This window comes from Oryctolagus cuniculus, chromosome 15 (genome assembly GCF_964237555.1).
Source record: "Oryctolagus cuniculus chromosome 15, mOryCun1.1, whole genome shotgun sequence".
In the NCBI taxonomy this organism is placed as follows: domain Eukaryota; kingdom Metazoa; phylum Chordata; class Mammalia; order Lagomorpha; family Leporidae; genus Oryctolagus; species Oryctolagus cuniculus.
The window spans coordinates 16,058,990-16,076,202 of NC_091446.1; the positions used below are offsets into that span (position 1 = coordinate 16,058,990).

The following is a 17,213-nucleotide window of genomic DNA, read 5'->3' on the forward strand; positions in this document are numbered from 1 at the left end:
CGACGAGGCTCTGGCAGCCTCCTCCCCAGGCTGCTGCGGGGGTAGAGTGGGCGGACGGAAGCCTCCTGCCCCACAGCCAGGTATCCAGCACACTCAGCTCCTCCCGCCCAGCTCTTCGCACTTTGTTATATGCCTCTGCTTGCCCAGGTGGGTGTTTTTCCAGAATCTAAGTTTCTGCTCATTAAAACAAAATACATGCCGGCAACCTGCAAATGGAGGCAAACATCAAATACCTTCTTTACCAGTGCTGGGATCAGATGGTCCAGTGTGGCAACCTCAGCCACAGCGTACTCTTTTGTCCCCCAACACACCCCTATTGTCACATAGCTCACAGTGGCAAATGCCTACCAGGAGGGGCCGTGTCTAACAGAGCTTCAGGGACCTGCATGTACCTGGGACATCCTAGGTGAGGCACGTGCTTGCCCAACAAAGCACTGTAAAGCCGACAGCCAATGGGCTACAGGGGGCCTTGCAGGTGCACCTTCCGGCTCGCTGCATTATCTGCGTTCTTCTTCACAGCAGGAGAAAAGAAACAGGAGCAGGCGCTCAGCCTGGCAGTTAGGATGCCTGTGTCTCACAGGGAAGTGCCGGGCTCCACTCCTGACTCCAGCTCCCTGGTGATGCAGACCCTGAGAGGCAGCGGTGTTAGTTCAAGTGGGAGACCTGGACTGAGTTCCCAGCACTCAGCTCTGGCCCTGGCCTGGCCCCGCCTGGCCCCAGCCACTGCAGGCATCTGGGCAGTGAACCAGAGCATGGGAGCACTGGCACGCTTTCTCTGCCCCTCTCCAACAAAACAATTGTGAAAGGTAAAAATATTATTTCAATCCTCTGAAACATTGTTGGCACTCTTAAACTCCTCCAAACCAATCATCTCTGATTCTCAATTTATTCCCTTCTCTTCCCCTCTCAAAACTTCATACTCCTAATGCAACCTTCAAAATACCACCTTGGAAAACACTGTTTTCATAAGGAGACATTCACAGTACAAGTCAACAGTGACCACCATCTAGTGAGCGTGTATTGCACGGATGCCACTGTACTCATGTCCCTTCCCTCCTAACCCTCGGAGCCAGCCAGAAAGGGTCTATTATCCCCACTTTACAGATGAGAAAACTGAGGCATAGAGGCTACATAACTAATACGTGGACCAGATTCCATTCCAGGAATCTGTTCAATCCACCCCTTCCAGATTCTGGGGAAAAACTCTAGGAGCCACCAGAGTGTCTGAGGGAGTGATGATGGGACAGGGCGGGGGCCCCTCCAGAAACAAAGGTACGAGCTGTGGGCACGAAGACAGGCACAGGAGCATAATTAAGCATCTACGATCCTGACTCCTGCTCTTTGGCCAGGAGTTGGCAAGGGTGTTCAGCCAGCAACTCCCACGCTCCAGCACACGAGAACACTGCCAGGGCCCTGGGCATTCTTGTACAAAGCAGTCAGGGGGAACGTGCAAGCCAGGGGCAGGACCCATTCCCAGGTACACCTGGTCTAGCTTTTCCCATTACAAAACGCCTTGCTCACCACCTTCCTTCCTTCCTTTCTGCTCCATTACTCATGCCAACGCCAGGGCTGATTCCTGGTCTCTGGGGTGCTCACACATGGGCTCAGAAGCCCCCCCAGGTGCTGGTCCTACACAGCACCAGCAGCATGTGGGACAGCGGGCTGCACAATGTCACAGAACCATGCTTCTGTGCACTGCCCAGGGATTCCATTTCCGGGCAGGGGGTGGAGGGGAGTTAGAAACAGAGGCCAGAACAAGGCTGCCTTTGAAATGGGAGGGCTGGACAGGTAGGCGAGGGCTGCTGGCAGCTTTGCAAGACAATGCCCACCTTCTCCTCTACGACAGGAAATGAAATGAGTGTAGGGTGAAAAAGGAAATCATTCCCACCCCAATACTAGATTAGCCCTGGGCTGGCAGCCACCTGTGAATCGGGGTGATGAAAACCTGAGCCCCTTAGAAGCACAACTCACACCTCAACAGGAAGACTGAAGTCAGAGCCCAAAGTCGCCAGCCAGGAAGGCCTCCCCCCACTGCCCACTCCGAAAGCCACCTTCCGTATCCATGTGGCAAAATAGCTGGCTCCAGTCCAGAGAGTCAAGGGAAGTAGCCGGCACACTTCTAGCTTGCTGTGGCAGAGCAACCATTTTAAAAGCTGCTTGGGGGCAGTCACGCTGCTCCTAGAATAATCAGAGCTGTCTGTCTCACATGAAGCAAAGTTTTAAAACAATTTTTTCTTTAATGCGGGGCAGGGGTGGGGGGAACATTTGGCACAGAAATCGAGGCTCCTGCATCCCTTATCTGGGGGCCTGGGTTCAAGCCCCAGCTCTGCTCCCGATTCCAGCTTTCTGCTGACGTGCACCCTGGGAGGCGGCAGGTGATGGCTCAAGTACTTGAGTCCCTGCCACCCACATGAGACCCAGATGGAGTTCCAGGCTCTTGGTTTCAGCTTGGCCCAGTTTTTCGGCTGTTGTGGACATTTAAAGAGTGAACCAGCCGATAGAAGACTTCTATCTGTATCTCTTTCAACTGAACGAAACAATAATCAGGTTTTCAGAACCCAACAGTCTGATAACTGGAAGTCGCCATCAAGGCATGACCATTTTTGAAGTCCCTGGAAAGCTGGGCATGAATTACAGGGTCTCCCGTGCTCTCCATACCTGCAAAGGAACACTGCAAGCAGGAGATTTTCATGTGCATTTTGTTGAAAATGCTTTAAGCTGTACAGGACTCAAGTTCAAGGAAGCACAGAGGAATAGGAGCACATGCACAGAGCCCCAAAGGCAGGACTCCAGCCAGCTCTGCTTCCAGCAGCTGCTTAACTCTGAGCCGCAAACTCCACTGACTCAGCTCGTGCATCTGTCCAAAGAGGAGATCTTTTTCACACACTTACAGTGCTGTCAATACCCGGAGACACTGCAGAGAAGTCCCTGCCAAATGGTAAAACACTACACGAATGATGCTGAAAGATTACATCTTGTATATTAATTTAACAATGCTCATAACCCCATAGCTAAGGTAGATGTTTATCATTTCCTCTTTATGCATGAGAGAGCAGTCAAGGAGGAAGGTAGGGGGGTCAATGCCATAGAGCTAGCAAGCCACGGGTCATCTCAGCTGTGACAGTGCAAGTGGAGAGCACACCATTCACACATCAGGAGCCTTCCCACCAAATTCCTTCCAGTCTCAATTTCCTGCTCTCTTAAATGGGGAGTGGCAGCACCCCTACTTACCTGGAAAGGTTGCCAGGACCCCATGAGACAGCGTAAAAACCCCTGGGCCAGGACAAAGCTTCCCGATTGGAAGCCAGGGAAAGGTAGGATCAGGAAAGGAAGTGAGAGGTCTGAGGGCAGTGATCGTACCGGGAACACCCACGGGTAATTCCGTGGGTGGAAGAGGAGGCAGCCTAGAGTGGTTTAGAAGATGAAAGGGGCAAACCTCAGGGAGAGACTTCAAATGCCTTCCGCCGTCCCAGAGGGCTGGGTTGGGGAGTGGCAGGGAGTCTTCCAACAGCTTTGTGGGTGATGGGAGGTATGCAATTTCAAAACAATCTTTTAGCTCAGACAGAAAATTAACAGTTCTAAGTTCTACCACAGCCCCCTCCAATGGTTTTATTTCCTGAAGGTCAAGTGCACAAGCCTGAATGCTACTGTTTTTTTTTTTTGTTTGTTTGTTTTTTTTTTTTTTTTGGACAGGCAGAGTGGACAGTGAGAGAGAGAGAGACAGAGAGAAAGGTCTTCCTTTTGCCGTTGGTTCACCCTCCAATGGCCGCCGTGGCCGGCGTGCTGCGGCCGGCGCACCATGCTGATCCGAAGCCAGGAGCCAGGTGCTTCTCCTGGTCTCCCACGGGCTGCAGGGCCCAAGCACTTGGGCCATCCTCCACTGCACTCCCGGGCCACAGCAGAGAGCTGGACCAGAAGAGGGGCAACAGGGACAGAATCTAGCGCCCCGACCGGGACTAGAACCCTGTGTGCCGGCACCGCAAGGTGAAGGATTAGCCTAGTGAGCCGGGGCACTGGCCTACTGTGTTCTAAACACTTCATCGTGGAGGTGAGTCTTCCACTGGCGGGATGACATTTCACTTATCCAATGAAAATGAGGCACCTGCCGGACACCTGGCACCCTTCCAGGCATTGAGGATGCAGCTCAGATGCTTCCTAGTTGTGAGAGGTGCACAGGGTGGGTGGAGCGCACCTGCAGCCACGGAGGCCAGTCGACAGTTATGCTGTTTACCAAGTTCAAACAGTCAGGAGTCAGAACTTGGAGGCGGGTTACTAAGTAAAAGTCGATAGGAAGGGCTCCTTCCCCAACCAGGACATTCGGGAAGAGGCACAAGGAGAAGACGGACGGGAACTGCCAGGGGAGGGCTTCCAGGGCAGGCAGGGAAAGGACCACACCGCTACAAAGGCTGTGGGTGCCTGTCATTAACTTTGCCCACACCCACAGAACGGACAGCAAGAGTGAACCCTAAATTCAGCCATGCACTTTGGGCCACAGTCAGTGTTAGCACAGGTCCAACAGTTGTTACCAACGTGCCACTCTAAGGGCAGCTATGCAGGGGTGGGCTGGAGATATGCGGGAAAACTCTTGTTTCCTAATCTGTAAAAACTTAAATCTCTGTCTAGGATTTGTTGCAGAGGACCCGAGCCTACAGAAGGGACTCTCAGGAGACACGAAGGAATTCCCCTGTTCCCCTGCATAAGGTTCTTGTCTGGGGAATTCTGACCCCTCTCCAGGAGACGGGGAGGGGAAGGGGAAGGCCTGTGGATCTTCCTTTGTGCCCCATCAGCGGCAGGAAGACAGGCCTCAGACCCCTGCAGTCAGCAGCTTTGACAAACTCACCTCTGGTTCCCTCTTTGCTCAGTCAACAGAATTTGATGTTTCAGGCCTGGATCTGTCAAACAGTTTCTAGGGGTTCTGTTTGCTTTTTATTTTTAATTAAACCTTATTTGAAAATCACACAGGTTACCTAGTTACTAGGACAGCAAGTGTGGGCGCTGAAGTGCCCTCTCAGCGGGAGACCCGATTCCACAATCAGAGGCCGCCAGGTGCCCCTGATGTCTTTTTTTTTTTTTTTTTTTTGGACAGGCAGAGTGGAGAGTGAGAGTGAGAGAGAGACAGAGAGAAAGGTCTTCCTTTTGCCGTTGGTTCACCCTCCAATGGCTGCCGCGGCCGGCGCATCGCACTGATCCGAAGGCAGGAGCCAGGTGCTTCTCCAGGTCTCCCACGGGCTGCAGGACCCAAGCACTTGGGCCATCCTCCACTGCACTCCCGGGCCACAGCAGAGAGCTGGCCTGGAAGAGGGGCAACCGGGACAGAATCCAGTGCCCCGACCGGGACTAGAACCCGGTGTGCCGGCGCCGCAAGGTGGAGGATTATCAGCCTAGTGAGCCGCGGCGCAGGCCCCTGATGTCCTTAAAAGACGTTTTTAACTCGGTGCCCCCGGAAAGCCTGCGTGCCATTAGTGCTGGGGCCCTTCCAGCAGGCGGCCAAGGACCTGGCCGTAAGTAGCCGGAATCGGGGCTGGGTGAGGGCTGAGCAAGAGGAGGGTGTTCCAGCTCGCGAGGTCCCCAAGGAGGGCAAATCCCCGGGCTTCCCGTCACCCAGGGTCGTCTGGGCTCGCTGTGGGCTCCCGGCTGCTTGGAAAAGTTCCGCGGAGTCTCCCAGCACCTGTGTGTGTACGGTTGCTGGGGGCGAACGATGTCGCCGCAACGCCTTATGCACCTTCGGCGCCGGCCGGGTAAGGGGGCCCCGCGCCAGTGCCCGGCAGCGCGGGCCTCCCAGAACATGCCCCCCTCCGCTCAGTCGGCGCCCCTAACCCCTTACCTGTGTACGGCACCTCCCGGGAGCCACGCTCACTCCCCGGGGGCCGGCCGGGCGCGCCAGGTGCGCCCTTCCCGGAAAGGCCGCGCTCAGGTGGGCGCAGACAATGCCGAACAAAGCCCGCAACGTCCACGCGCCGCGCGCAGTCCCGGCGCCGGGGGCAGAGCGGGCTCCCGGCCCAGGAGTGCGATCGCCAAGCAGCCGCCTCTGCTGAGGCCGCCGAGCGAGCGGGGACCGGGCGCGCGGGGCTGAGACTCACCGCGAGGAGCGCGCGGGCGGGCGCGGGCTCGGCTCGGGCAGGGGGCGCTGCGGCCACGTGCGACACCTGTTGTCTCTGCCCAGAGAGGCGGGGAGGGGGGAGGCGCTCCTGGGACCCGCGCCCGCCTCGCCCCTAGCGCTTCTCAACAAGGTCGCAAACGAGGCAAGTGCTCACTTCTGCGCGGGCCTCGCAGCCTCCGAGCCGCTCCGCAGGCTTCATGGCTCCGACCCAGGAGAAAGCGTTGATTTGGGCAACGTTTCTGTGTGTCACAGCAACTGCCTTTTGTCTACCTGTGCATCCTATTACTGCGACTGAGTGATGATAAGCGGAGCTTTTGGCCAGCATCCTGTTTAAGGCTAGAAAGTGCCTCAGTTTTCTACAAATCAAACTCCACGAAGCAACACAGCACAATGCCCGCCATACGTTATGCAACCAACAAGGCTTTACTGTGCACAGCCCGTTGTTCCCACACTTCATCAAAAGTGTAATTGAAACCGACAGACAAGAAAAAAAAATTGTATATTGTGTTTTCATTAAAGGAAGCAAGAAATGCCAGTAAGAAGTTGCAAGACATTCTATATTCTACCCAAATGAGACACATCACTGTCGCTCCCCCACTCGCGGATGAACGACCCTGCGCTGTTCTCTTTCCCCGGCCCTTCCTGGGTTTGCTGCCGCTCCCCCGCCTCCGCGGAGGAGCGGCACCGGCGAGCTCTCCGACTCTCTCAGGGGGGCGCGGCTGCGCGCATGTTGTCTCTCTCCCCCTTTTAAGGGGTTGGGTCAGGAATCAGCTAATTAACAAAGCAGCTGTGTAAGATTTGTTTACTCTCTCTCAGCGCCATATGATGGGAGATTAGGTGCATAGAGTTAGTCTTAATCTCAGTGGTCTAGTCTAGTCTCGGTAGTCTCAGTACTTATTTCACCATGTTGCGGGAGACAGGCCCTGCTCCCCACACATCACTGTTACCACCACGGTGGGATGGCCGCCCATCATCCTTATTGGAGTGTTGGTTCTGGTCCTGGCCACTCCACTTTCCACCAGGCTTCCTGCTGATGTGCCTGGAAAGGCAGATGATGGCCCAGATACTAGGGGGAGGCGGGGGGGATGGAGGGACTGCCAGCTCCGTGCAAGACCTGGTCTCCCACACAGGTGCAGGGCCCAAGCACTTGGGCCATCCTCCACTGCCCTCCCTGGCCACAGCAGAGAGTTGGACTGGAAGAGGAGCAACCAGGACTAGAACCCGGTGCCCATATGAGATGCCGGCGCCACAGGTGGAGGATTAACCAAGTGAGCCACGGCGCCGGTCCCTGTTTTGGCCATTTGGAGAGTGAACTAGTGGATGCTTCTGATTCTCATTCATTCTCATTCCTTCCATCTTACCAAAACCAAAACCAAAAGAGAACACTTTGATGGAGATTCTTGCAACAGCATTCTACATTTACATATTTGAGTTCATTACATACCTTAGATTTCCCACTTTCCGGAACCTGTGTCTAGCTACCATCTAAGGTTCTAATGTGTTTAACCCATCTGATACTGTGGAACATTAAACTTTCAATTTTAATAATGCAATTAGGGGGCCTGCACCTAAACCACTGTGATGCCAGCATCCCTTACGAGTGCCGGCTGCAGACTTGGCTGCTCCACACTTGCAATCCAGCTCCCCGCTAATGCACCTGGGAAAGCAGTGGAGGATGGTCCAAGCACCTCGCTCTTGCAGCAACTGTCCTGAGGTCCCAATGCCAGGGAGGGGGGTGGTCTCTTCTCTGGAACAATGACAATCTTCAGGGAAAGTAATATAAGGCCCGTGTCCTTTTCAGTGTTCTATTGGCCATGTTAAAAAAGCGAGACCCAGGTGAACTAAACTTTAACACTTTTAACCCCACGATCCGAAACACCTTAACAGGTTATCGATGTACGAGAGGCATGTGATATGGGCTTTTGAAATCCTGCTGTATTATTTACTCACAGCACTTCTCAGTTGCCACAGTGGCGAATGGTTGTACGGCTCCATATAGGGAGGCCCGGCGAGGGCAAATCCTAGGTCCTGGTCAAAGCAGAAATTCCACCCCTTCTGCTGCTCGCTCAGCATTTATCAGCGCACCTCTGCCTAACCAGGCTTACATCAGAGAAGTTTCGATCCCGGATTCAATCCAGTTCTTACCTGGGGGTAATTTCACATTTTCATCGCGTGATTAAGAAGGGCTAAGAGTGTAGGTACTAGCAGAGACATCAGTTGCTGCAAACTTCCTCACATCCAAGTGCAGCCAGTCTGCCTGGAGGCGGACAGAGGGACGGCCAAGGCACTGGAGAGTGGGCAGCAGGTGACTGGCAGCAGGGAAGGCTTTGTAGCTGCTTCCGTCATCTGCAATGATCCTTCCTTTGTAAAGCTTTAGGGGAATTTAAATAATTATTATAAACGACCATCATCCCGAAGGGCTTGTGAGCTCCCTGCTCAACAGGACTTTGCCTATTCATCTTTGGGACCTGTACACAGTAAGTTTCCTTTTTTTTTTTTTTAAACTTTTATTTAGTGAATATAAATTTCCAAAGTACAGCTTATGGATTATAATGGCTCCCCCCCATAACGTCCCTCCCACCCGCAACCCTCCCCTTTCCCACTCCCTCTCCCCTTCCATTCACATCAAGATTCATTTTCAATTCTCTTTATATACAGAAGATCAGTTTAGCATACAGTAAGTAAAGATTTCAACAGTTTGCTCCCACACAGAAACATAAAGTGAAAAATACTGTTTGAGTACTAGTTATAGCATTAAATCTCAATGTACAGCACACTAAGGACAAAGATCCTACATGAGGAGTAAGTGCACAGTGACTCCTGTTGACTTAAATTGACACTCTTGTTTACGGCCTCAGTAATCACGCTAGGCTCTTGTCATGAGCTGCCAAGGCTATGGAAGCCCCCTGAGTTCACTGACTCTGATCATATTTAGACAAGGCCATGGTCAAAGTGGAAGTTCTCTCCTCCCTTCAGAGAAAGGTACCTCCTTCTTTGATGACCCGTTCTTTCCACTGGGATCCCTGTTAGGAATTTGGAAAACATTATGCTGAGTGAAATAAGCCAATCCCAAAGGGACAAATACCACTTGTTCTCCTTGATAGGTGACAACTGAGCACCAAAAAGGAAACCTGTTAAAGTGAAATGAACACTAGGAGAAACGGTGACTTGATCAGCCCTCACCCTGACTGTTGATGAGCAACTTGATATGTTATCCCTCTTAGTATTTTTTTTGTTTGTTCTAATTAATATTTTTGGTTGAATACTGTAATCAATACACAATTCTTCTTAAGTGCTGAAACTTAACTGAAAAGTGATCGCTGGTAAATATAAGAGTGGGAATAAGGGAGGGAAGAGATGTGCAGTTTGGGACATGCTCAAGCTGACTTACCTCAAACGGTAGAGTTAGAAACATACCAGGGGATTCCAATTCAATCCCATCAAGGTGGCATGTACCAGTGCCATCTCACTAGTCCCAGTGATCAATTTCTGTTCACAACTGATCATAATGATAGGACTAAGAGCCAAAGGGATCACATAAACAAGACTAGTGTCTGCAAATACTAGCTGATAGAAAGTTTCCTTCTTAAAGAAAAAAAGTGTGAATTCACAAGTGGCTCTGTAGTGTCAAAGTTGTAAACTCACACGCCATGGAGAGGGCTGAATGCTGTGCAGAGCTAAGTGGAGACTTCAGCACTCAGCAACACGGACTGCAAGGCACCCACAGCAGTGCAACGATCAGAGCTTCGGAGACGCGGCAGCCTGTTTCCCATCTAGTTCTCCCAACAGCTTGGGAACAGAAAAGCAGCTTAATTCCGATTGCTCAGAGTCCTGTCAAGGGTGAAGAGTACAACGGTTCCTACCCCCATGGAACCTTCCTCAAATTCTTTGCAGCCAGCCCCTCCAATGATGAAGTAGGGTAAGGCATGCCTGAAAGGAGCAGATGCAGACGAGGATGCCTAAGAGAGCTGCCCAAGTTAGGTACGTCCCGGAACCCAGAGGGCAGCTGCTAGCCAGAGCCTTCTCGAGGAAAAACATGGCAAAGACATCATCCCAGAGCCAACAAGGGGCTTGATTCTGAAGTGCCCCACAGATAGCAAATTGAGCCAGAGTAAATGTGCCAGTAGGGCTAATAACAGAACTTTGGGGCAGGGGACATGAAGAGCAGCAACAGTGATACCTCAAAGCTAAAGCCTGTAAGAATTAAAGTCTACAGCCCCACTCCTTTAAGATTTATTTGTAAGGCAGAGAATCTCCCATCCACTGATTCACTCCCCAGATGGCAACACAACAGCCAGGGTGCAAGCCTGGCCACAGAACCACTTACCTTGACGAGTGGTCAGGTGGCCTCTTTGGCTAATCCCAGAGGAGTGCCACTTGCCAAATGCAGGCAGTTGCGTGGGCCAAGAACCTGCCAGCAATGCCGATCCCCCCTGCAGGGAGCCTCATGGCAACTGGATTCCTCTCCTGGAAGTTGGCAGTTTAGAGTCCTGCGGGGAAGGATGCTCCTGAGCTGGTTTCTGGAGATTTATGGTAGAGAAAGAGCACTCAGCTTCAGAATATTAAACACATTCTCACGTTTCTGAGCTTTTGACTTCTAGCTGGTGCAGCACAAAGAAATCTAGCAAAACAAGAGGCACCTTGTTTATGCCTCCCTCACTGACCCCCCACCAACTCCTGAGAGTTCACTGATTATTGTACCCATGATAGAAATTCCTTACCTGGTAAACCACGTATGATTTATTTTCAGTGTGACAAGACCTCTGACCATCGACTGTTTGGAAACAGTCTCCACTTTAGCGTACTTGTCTGTGACCAAAGCAGACATTTTGAGAGAGGACCTCAAGACTGAAATCAGGCATGGTCCTACCAAACAAGAAATCAAGCACCCACCACACAGTATCAGGCACATAGTTGGAACTCGATATTCACTGCATGAATGAAATTTGGGATTGACTCATTAACTAAAATAGGAAGCCTCTAAGGGCAGGCGTTTCACAGCAGTTAAGATGCCACTGGGGAAGCCCTCGTTCCATATTGGGTACCTGGGGCTCAAGTCCCAGCTCCACTTCCGATTCCAGCTTCCCACCAATGAGCACCCTGGGAGGCAGTAGCTGGGGCTTTGCCGTCCATGTGAGAGCGGGATGGAGTTCTGGGATCCTGGCTTTGGCCTAGCCCAGTCCTGATTATTGTGGGCATTTGGGGAGTGAACCAAATTGGGAAATTTGCTCTTCAAATAAATAAATTTTAGAAAACAGGAAACTTTAACCTACTCAGAAATAAGACCTATACTAGTCTGGTATTTTGAATTAATACAGGATATATTTAACCCATATTTGCAATATATCCAATATAGACCTTAGTGTAATTTTTGGGAACAAGGAAAATAGCTGTATCAGCAAATATTAAACTTATAATCAAAACCGTTTGTTAAAATTTTCAGTACCATTTGATCAAACATTAGAATTTGAAGAAATAAATTTTCATGTACTATTTGTGTTGATGTGTTTCCTGATCTTCCTTGATAAAAGACTAATTTTGTGATTCCAGAGTTGTTGCTTTTATGTCCATTGTGGTTGGAATGGAAGACAGCGTGAGCAAACCAAGTATCTAGTGCTCCCAGCAGGGAGAAGCAAAGTTGGTAATACGCGGGCAATGAGAACACAGGGTGAGCTGGTTGACAAGTGAGAAGGATTTTATTGAGCAAAGCCGCCTAAACTTTCATCTATGTAGAAGCACATCCATGTTTGAACAACTTTTACATAAAGAAAAAACCATTTAACCTCACAAATTAACTTAAACACATTACCAGTTAAAGGGGGGGGGCTTTTAAGTGACTGCTCTGAGTTGGTGGAGGACATCTTAGGCTGTTATCAAGTGTTACTCAAATCACGGAGAAGCTGCCAAACAAACTTTGGGGCCAGCTGCAAAGTCAGCTGGCCCATAATCTGCATGTGTTTGGGTTGAGGAGAACTTAAAAATTACCGTATGTGCTTCAAGAAAACATTCTCTATCTAACTTAGCATTTTAGACTTAAGTAACTGTATTTGTTCTCAGAGAACAGTAACTTCTGTCGAGAGTGAAAATCTCTCCAGCTGCACACTTGACAGGATATGGACGGCAGGGGCAGAAAGGGAAAGTCCTTTCCCAGTTGAGTTGCAGGAAGCTCAAGGGTCAGAAAAGCATCCAGCAAACACGGGAGGGAAGTAGGCTGATGACTTCAGAGCAGACAAGAGAAGAGCAAACAGCAAAGGAGCAAGAAACCAAAGAACCTTTATTAAGTGCAAGAAGCAGATGATGGGGCGTGCAGGGAGCATTTTACTAGGAAATAGTTCAAACGTACAGAAAATAATAAATCTCCTGTAGTCACCAGGTAGAATTATGAATTATCCAGAACATGAAGCTGTATGTTCTTCAGTTCCTGAAGTAATAAAATGATACAGGATCAAGGCCCCGTGGATCTCTTCCCAGTATTCCCATGAATTTTTTAACGCGATGCTTATTTAGGAAGCACTCAGAGGAAAAAAAAATCCTAACCAATCTAATACAAGAATGGTAGGCAAACAAAAATAGACACATAAAAGATCATTAAAGAAAAATAGTCAAAGAAAAAGTTCCCATAAACAAAACCACAAGATGCTACACTTTCTCTCCCGAGTCTAGCCTTCACGGTTTATTCCTCATTAAGTGTTTATCTCCAAGAGAGACCGTTTCTGAAAGAGAAAGAAAAACTCATCACCATGGTTAATTTCTACTTTACATGTAAGCCAACCAAATACTTACTTTTAATGGATATTAAGTCAGATCTTTCAATTAAAAAAGTAACTACAAGAGTATTCTATGTTAATTCTAGCTTCTAATAACCCCCTTCAGAAGTGAAATACAGCCCTTTGCATCTCCTTCAAATACAGCAAAAATGTCCGTCAGAACAATCTATTACCAATTTTGAGCAACAGAGCACACAGAATTTTATGTTGTCAATCCCACAGCATTCTTGCTACAGCAATGTACAGTTAAGAAGATTTCTCCAGAGATAATGAAATCCTTCCGGTTTTAGACACATTTTAGGAAGGATCATTGAAAGGCCAGAGTATTCAGCATTTTTCTCACCACAATCGAAGGAATACGCGTGAGCAACCACATATGTAATTTTTATCTAATAATACAATTCCCTGGTTTCATACCCTATAGAACTGATATAATCTGCAAACACCCTGTAGCCTAACATGCAGGTAGCAGCACAGGGCAGGAGAGAGAACCTGGCTTGAAATCCGAAGACCTGGTTCCAGGCTGCCTGTGTGGTCCCCGGCACACATGTGAACTCCCTGAGATTCAGTTTCCTGGAATGCAAACTGGGGTCTACTTCCTCATCAAGGGCACTGTGAAGGTTAACTATGTGACTAGATGTAAAAGTACTTTGTCAATAAAGCACTTCTCAGATAAAAGGTATGATTCTATATTCAAATGTAGATAAACTATATATTCAATCCCATAGTAGGAGAAAAGCCAGTTCAACTGGAAACACTATTAAGCCCTATTTTTAACCTATCTAGGAATACAAAACATAGGTTTCATTTTCAATTGTGTAAGTACTCTTAGTGGCCTTATGAAAAAAAAAAAAAGACTAGTACATAAATAAAAAGAACAAAGCACATACAAGTTAACCAACTTAATAAAATATGATTTGGTGTTAGCACTAAATTCTAGAAGTCCATGTCATTGCATGGTCCTTAATACATGAAATTTAAATTACCATTAACTAAGATTCTGAACACTAGCATGTGGAACACAGGACTAAAACTTAATGCATTAGAAGGAAATGAAAGCTGTAATTGCAGCAGACATCAGCATTTATTAAAATGACCCCAAATTTGTAAAGAAAATAAATCATGAGAACCAAAACTGTCGATCTTGCATTAATGTTAGCTTAGAATTTAACTGCGATGTCTCAAAAACAAAACACCCCAGTACATTTTCCCGTGGAAATGGTCTGAACACAGCTGGTTCCTACTTGAGGGTCAGCACATTCACAGGAGACTCACAAAGAGCAAGGCAGGCTCCTGAGCAACCTCCAGGTGTTTAACGCAAACTACAGCGCCCACAAACGTGCGCAAGTGAAGCCAATCGGAACTCCTCTGCCACCGGCTGCCACTGGGTGGACTCGGTGCTAAGGGCCGCTTCACTTTGATCAGAAGTTCTAATGAGCTAAGGGTCACAGAATAATTTGAGGGCCACCTTAGAACAAAGGATCCTAGGCAGTAAAAATAGGAGAACTATTGGTTCAGGATCCTCCAGTATTCTTTAAACACTGGAATCATCACAGCCAAAAAACTATGGTTTCGAAATCCTGTGTGTCCTCTTTACAGCAAGTGACAACACATATTCATAGTGATGTACACAACAGATTTCAGTAAATTTCAAATCCAGATCCAAAGAAGTTGAACCTGACCACACTTTATCCAAAAGTGTCTCCACGTTATCAGTAACATGAACGTTCTCACAACAAGGGAATGCTATTCACAGCTTTGGAACTTAGCAGTGTCAAAGAAAAACCATCAGACCCAAAGCTGGGAAGACAGCCACACAGCTCACCACCAAACCTCAGGCCATCCTCTCACAAGATAAGGCTTTACAATGGGTTCCTCTCCATTAGCTCTATCCCGACAACACTAGAGACATCCTATTGACCTATATGAAAGCACCAAAAACAAATTTAACTTACTTAACTCTTTAACAGCTTTTTCATTTCAAAAATCTTGTTTTGGTTGGTAGGACTGTTTAAGAGGAAGAGAAGAATCTGTTCATGTTTTTCAACCTACGGGTGAATAAGAAATGGTACAATATAGTCTCTAAAAATGTTAAGAGGATAACCTCACTTAAAGGAAAATTTTACTCACTTGTTTCTGTAATTCTGTGCAGCAGCAATTCATCTTGTGTGTCTTTTCTAAAAGCAAACATGACAAAAGCCATTTGAGAACATTCAACACACACAACATGGAAAACCTAAGAGTGAACATACACAGATCTGCCTCTCATGCATGGGCTCTAACTACAAAGAACTTGATTAACTTTGGGCTTTGATGTTTTGTCTATTGCTGTGGCTTGGGTTGTACCACATCTTCACGGCTGCCTGTCATATACAGGAACTTTCTTTTTGGTTGAGGGTAGTTCTTAGGAACTACCAGGAAGAGTCAGTCTCAAATTTTCATGAAGTCTTCTCATTTTCATCAGGATCAAAACTGAACTGGAAGTAAGGTACGTGTGGGACACTTGACATTTCTAAATCTCCCAACAGCAGGAATTCTCAGTGCTGCTGGCCTGATCTAAGGGTATCTGGTCTGCAATGACTGCCGCCTCCAAGGAGGTTCCTCTGAGGTAGCAACAGGGACCCGATCCCAGCCCCTGGGTTTGTTAAGGGAGAGGAAGGGAGGGGAGCTCACAGGGAAAGATCAGGCCGACTACACTGATTCTCTACTTATTCATGACACTTACACCTGCCATTAATTTCACTTGAAACAATACCTTTATTGAAAGCACTTGGCTTTTTAGATGTGACATTTTTTGCCAGACCATACATCACCAGCTTATTAGCTACACTGACAGTACCATTCTCCGAACATTTCTCAACCGACACTGTATGGACATTCTTAGTAATTCCTTTCACAAAAAGCATTACATTCTGATTCAAGATGAAATTTTTTAACAGCTCTATCACTAATTGAGAACAGCTTCCATTAAATTCCATTAGACCTAGAAAAAAAGAAGAATGAGAGTCTTCAAGTCCCTTTAAAAAACAGAGTAACTGGATAAATTACCAAATGATAACAAGCAAAAGGCATACTGACTTTAGCTGCATTTGGGTTTGTTCTGATGTCCTACTGCTGCAAATGTAAAAGAACTTATTTAATGCTTATCTATTGGCCACCTATAAGGTGTCATGCACTAATGCAGGTCTATAGGGCACAACAGCAAGCAATTAAAGACAATTTTCCAACTCTGAGTCCAAGAAAAAACAGACCATGAGGCCATTCGTGTAATAGCTGCCAGGGCCTCTGAGAAACTGGAAGTAACATTAAAGGGCTACTTTATGTATTTTAGTTAACTTTATGCAAATTCCAATTAAGACTTGAATATATGCAGATCTGGCATGCATAGTAAGGCAGCCAAAAATTTGTCATTTGGATGCCTGTAATCCCTCAAGAGAGATGCAATAAAGCATAGGAAGACCTAAGGAGATGTCAAAGACCACAATTCCTATCCTGGCTCTGCCATTCAATACTAGCATTGTAACCCGGGACAAAACAGAGTCCCTGAAGCCTGTCACTCTGAAACCAACCTGTGAAACAGACTGACTGGAACACAGTTTCCATGAGAACTAAAGAATGAAGGACATGGAATTTCTTTGGAAATGTTACTTGATATTTAGAAATCTGGGCAGTTACTTGAAATATCTATTTAATTCAAACTTTGGGCTATGAAAGAGAAAAAAATTCCAAGGACACCCAAACTGGAAAGTGACTTAATAGTCTACCTTCAAGTGAACATTTAATAATCTGGAAAGGAAGCTCCAGGTGGCTGGCGGTGATTGGCTGCACTCTGGAAAGAGGCAGGGTTTCGATATTTCCATAGTCTGCATATAGCACTCTCACGTCCGTGTCTGACGTCCCCAGAACTACTGCACGGTACCAGAAATCATCACCTGAAAACAGAATGGAATCTCAGGTAAGAAGTCACAGTCAACAGCCCCTTAGTAAGAGTTATTCATGCAAAGATTGGTGGCTCAAGTCCAGGTGCAGTCCAAGCAGTCATCTCTACTTCTTCCAAATCCTACCAAAAAGCAGTGACAGGTTTTTTTTTTTTAAGGCATAAAACCACAAGAATGGAGAACAAGAGAAAAAGACAAAACAGCACCGGAAGCTGGAAAGCAGATACTCAAATGGAAATGATTTGCAGTCAAGGTGGCACCAACAAAGCTGGCAGTGAGTAAGCCAAAGCTAAGTTTGCATTTCAAACTCCAATCCCCAAGCCTCAATAACTGGTGCTCTCAAAGTAGGAGTAAAGAGAGCTGGAAATGAGGACTAGGTAAAGGAAGCAGAGTTACCTCCCAAAACAC

General features: G+C 47.8%; 2 protein-coding genes across 11 annotated transcripts in view; both read right to left on the reverse strand.

The window, feature by feature from the left end:
- VWA2 (von Willebrand factor A domain containing 2) overlaps positions 1-6,123 on the reverse strand; it is a 53,636-nt gene extending 47,513 nt beyond the window's left edge. For 2 of the 4 annotated variants that reach the window (XM_051823660.2, XM_008270543.4), the window contains exon 1: positions 5,825-5,964. The gene's annotated coding sequence lies outside the window, so the exon portion shown is untranslated. Of the gene's footprint in view, positions 1-3,231; positions 3,256-5,824; positions 5,965-6,080 lie in introns of those variants that run through there. The other 2 variants (XM_051823659.2, XM_017348587.3) reach the window with 2 other exon arrangements.
- Positions 6,124-11,774: 5,651 nt separating this feature from the next.
- The window catches only part of TDRD1 (tudor domain containing 1), a 48,537-nt gene continuing 43,098 nt past the window's right edge, over positions 11,775-17,213 (reverse strand). For 3 of the 7 annotated variants that reach the window (XM_070057187.1, XM_051823647.2, XM_051823648.2), the window contains 5 exons: positions 16,632-16,799; positions 15,623-15,850; positions 14,998-15,044; positions 14,828-14,915; positions 11,775-12,813 (listed from right to left, as the gene is read on the reverse strand). In XM_070057187.1, the coding sequence (XP_069913288.1) occupies positions 12,767-12,813; positions 14,828-14,915; positions 14,998-15,044; positions 15,623-15,850; positions 16,632-16,799 (578 nt within the window). In that variant the 3' untranslated portion in view covers positions 11,775-12,766. Of the gene's footprint in view, positions 12,814-14,822; positions 14,916-14,997; positions 15,045-15,622; positions 15,851-15,931; positions 15,982-16,631; positions 16,800-17,213 lie in introns of those variants that run through there. The other 4 variants (XM_051823649.2, XM_051823650.2, XM_051823651.2 and 1 more) reach the window with 4 other exon arrangements.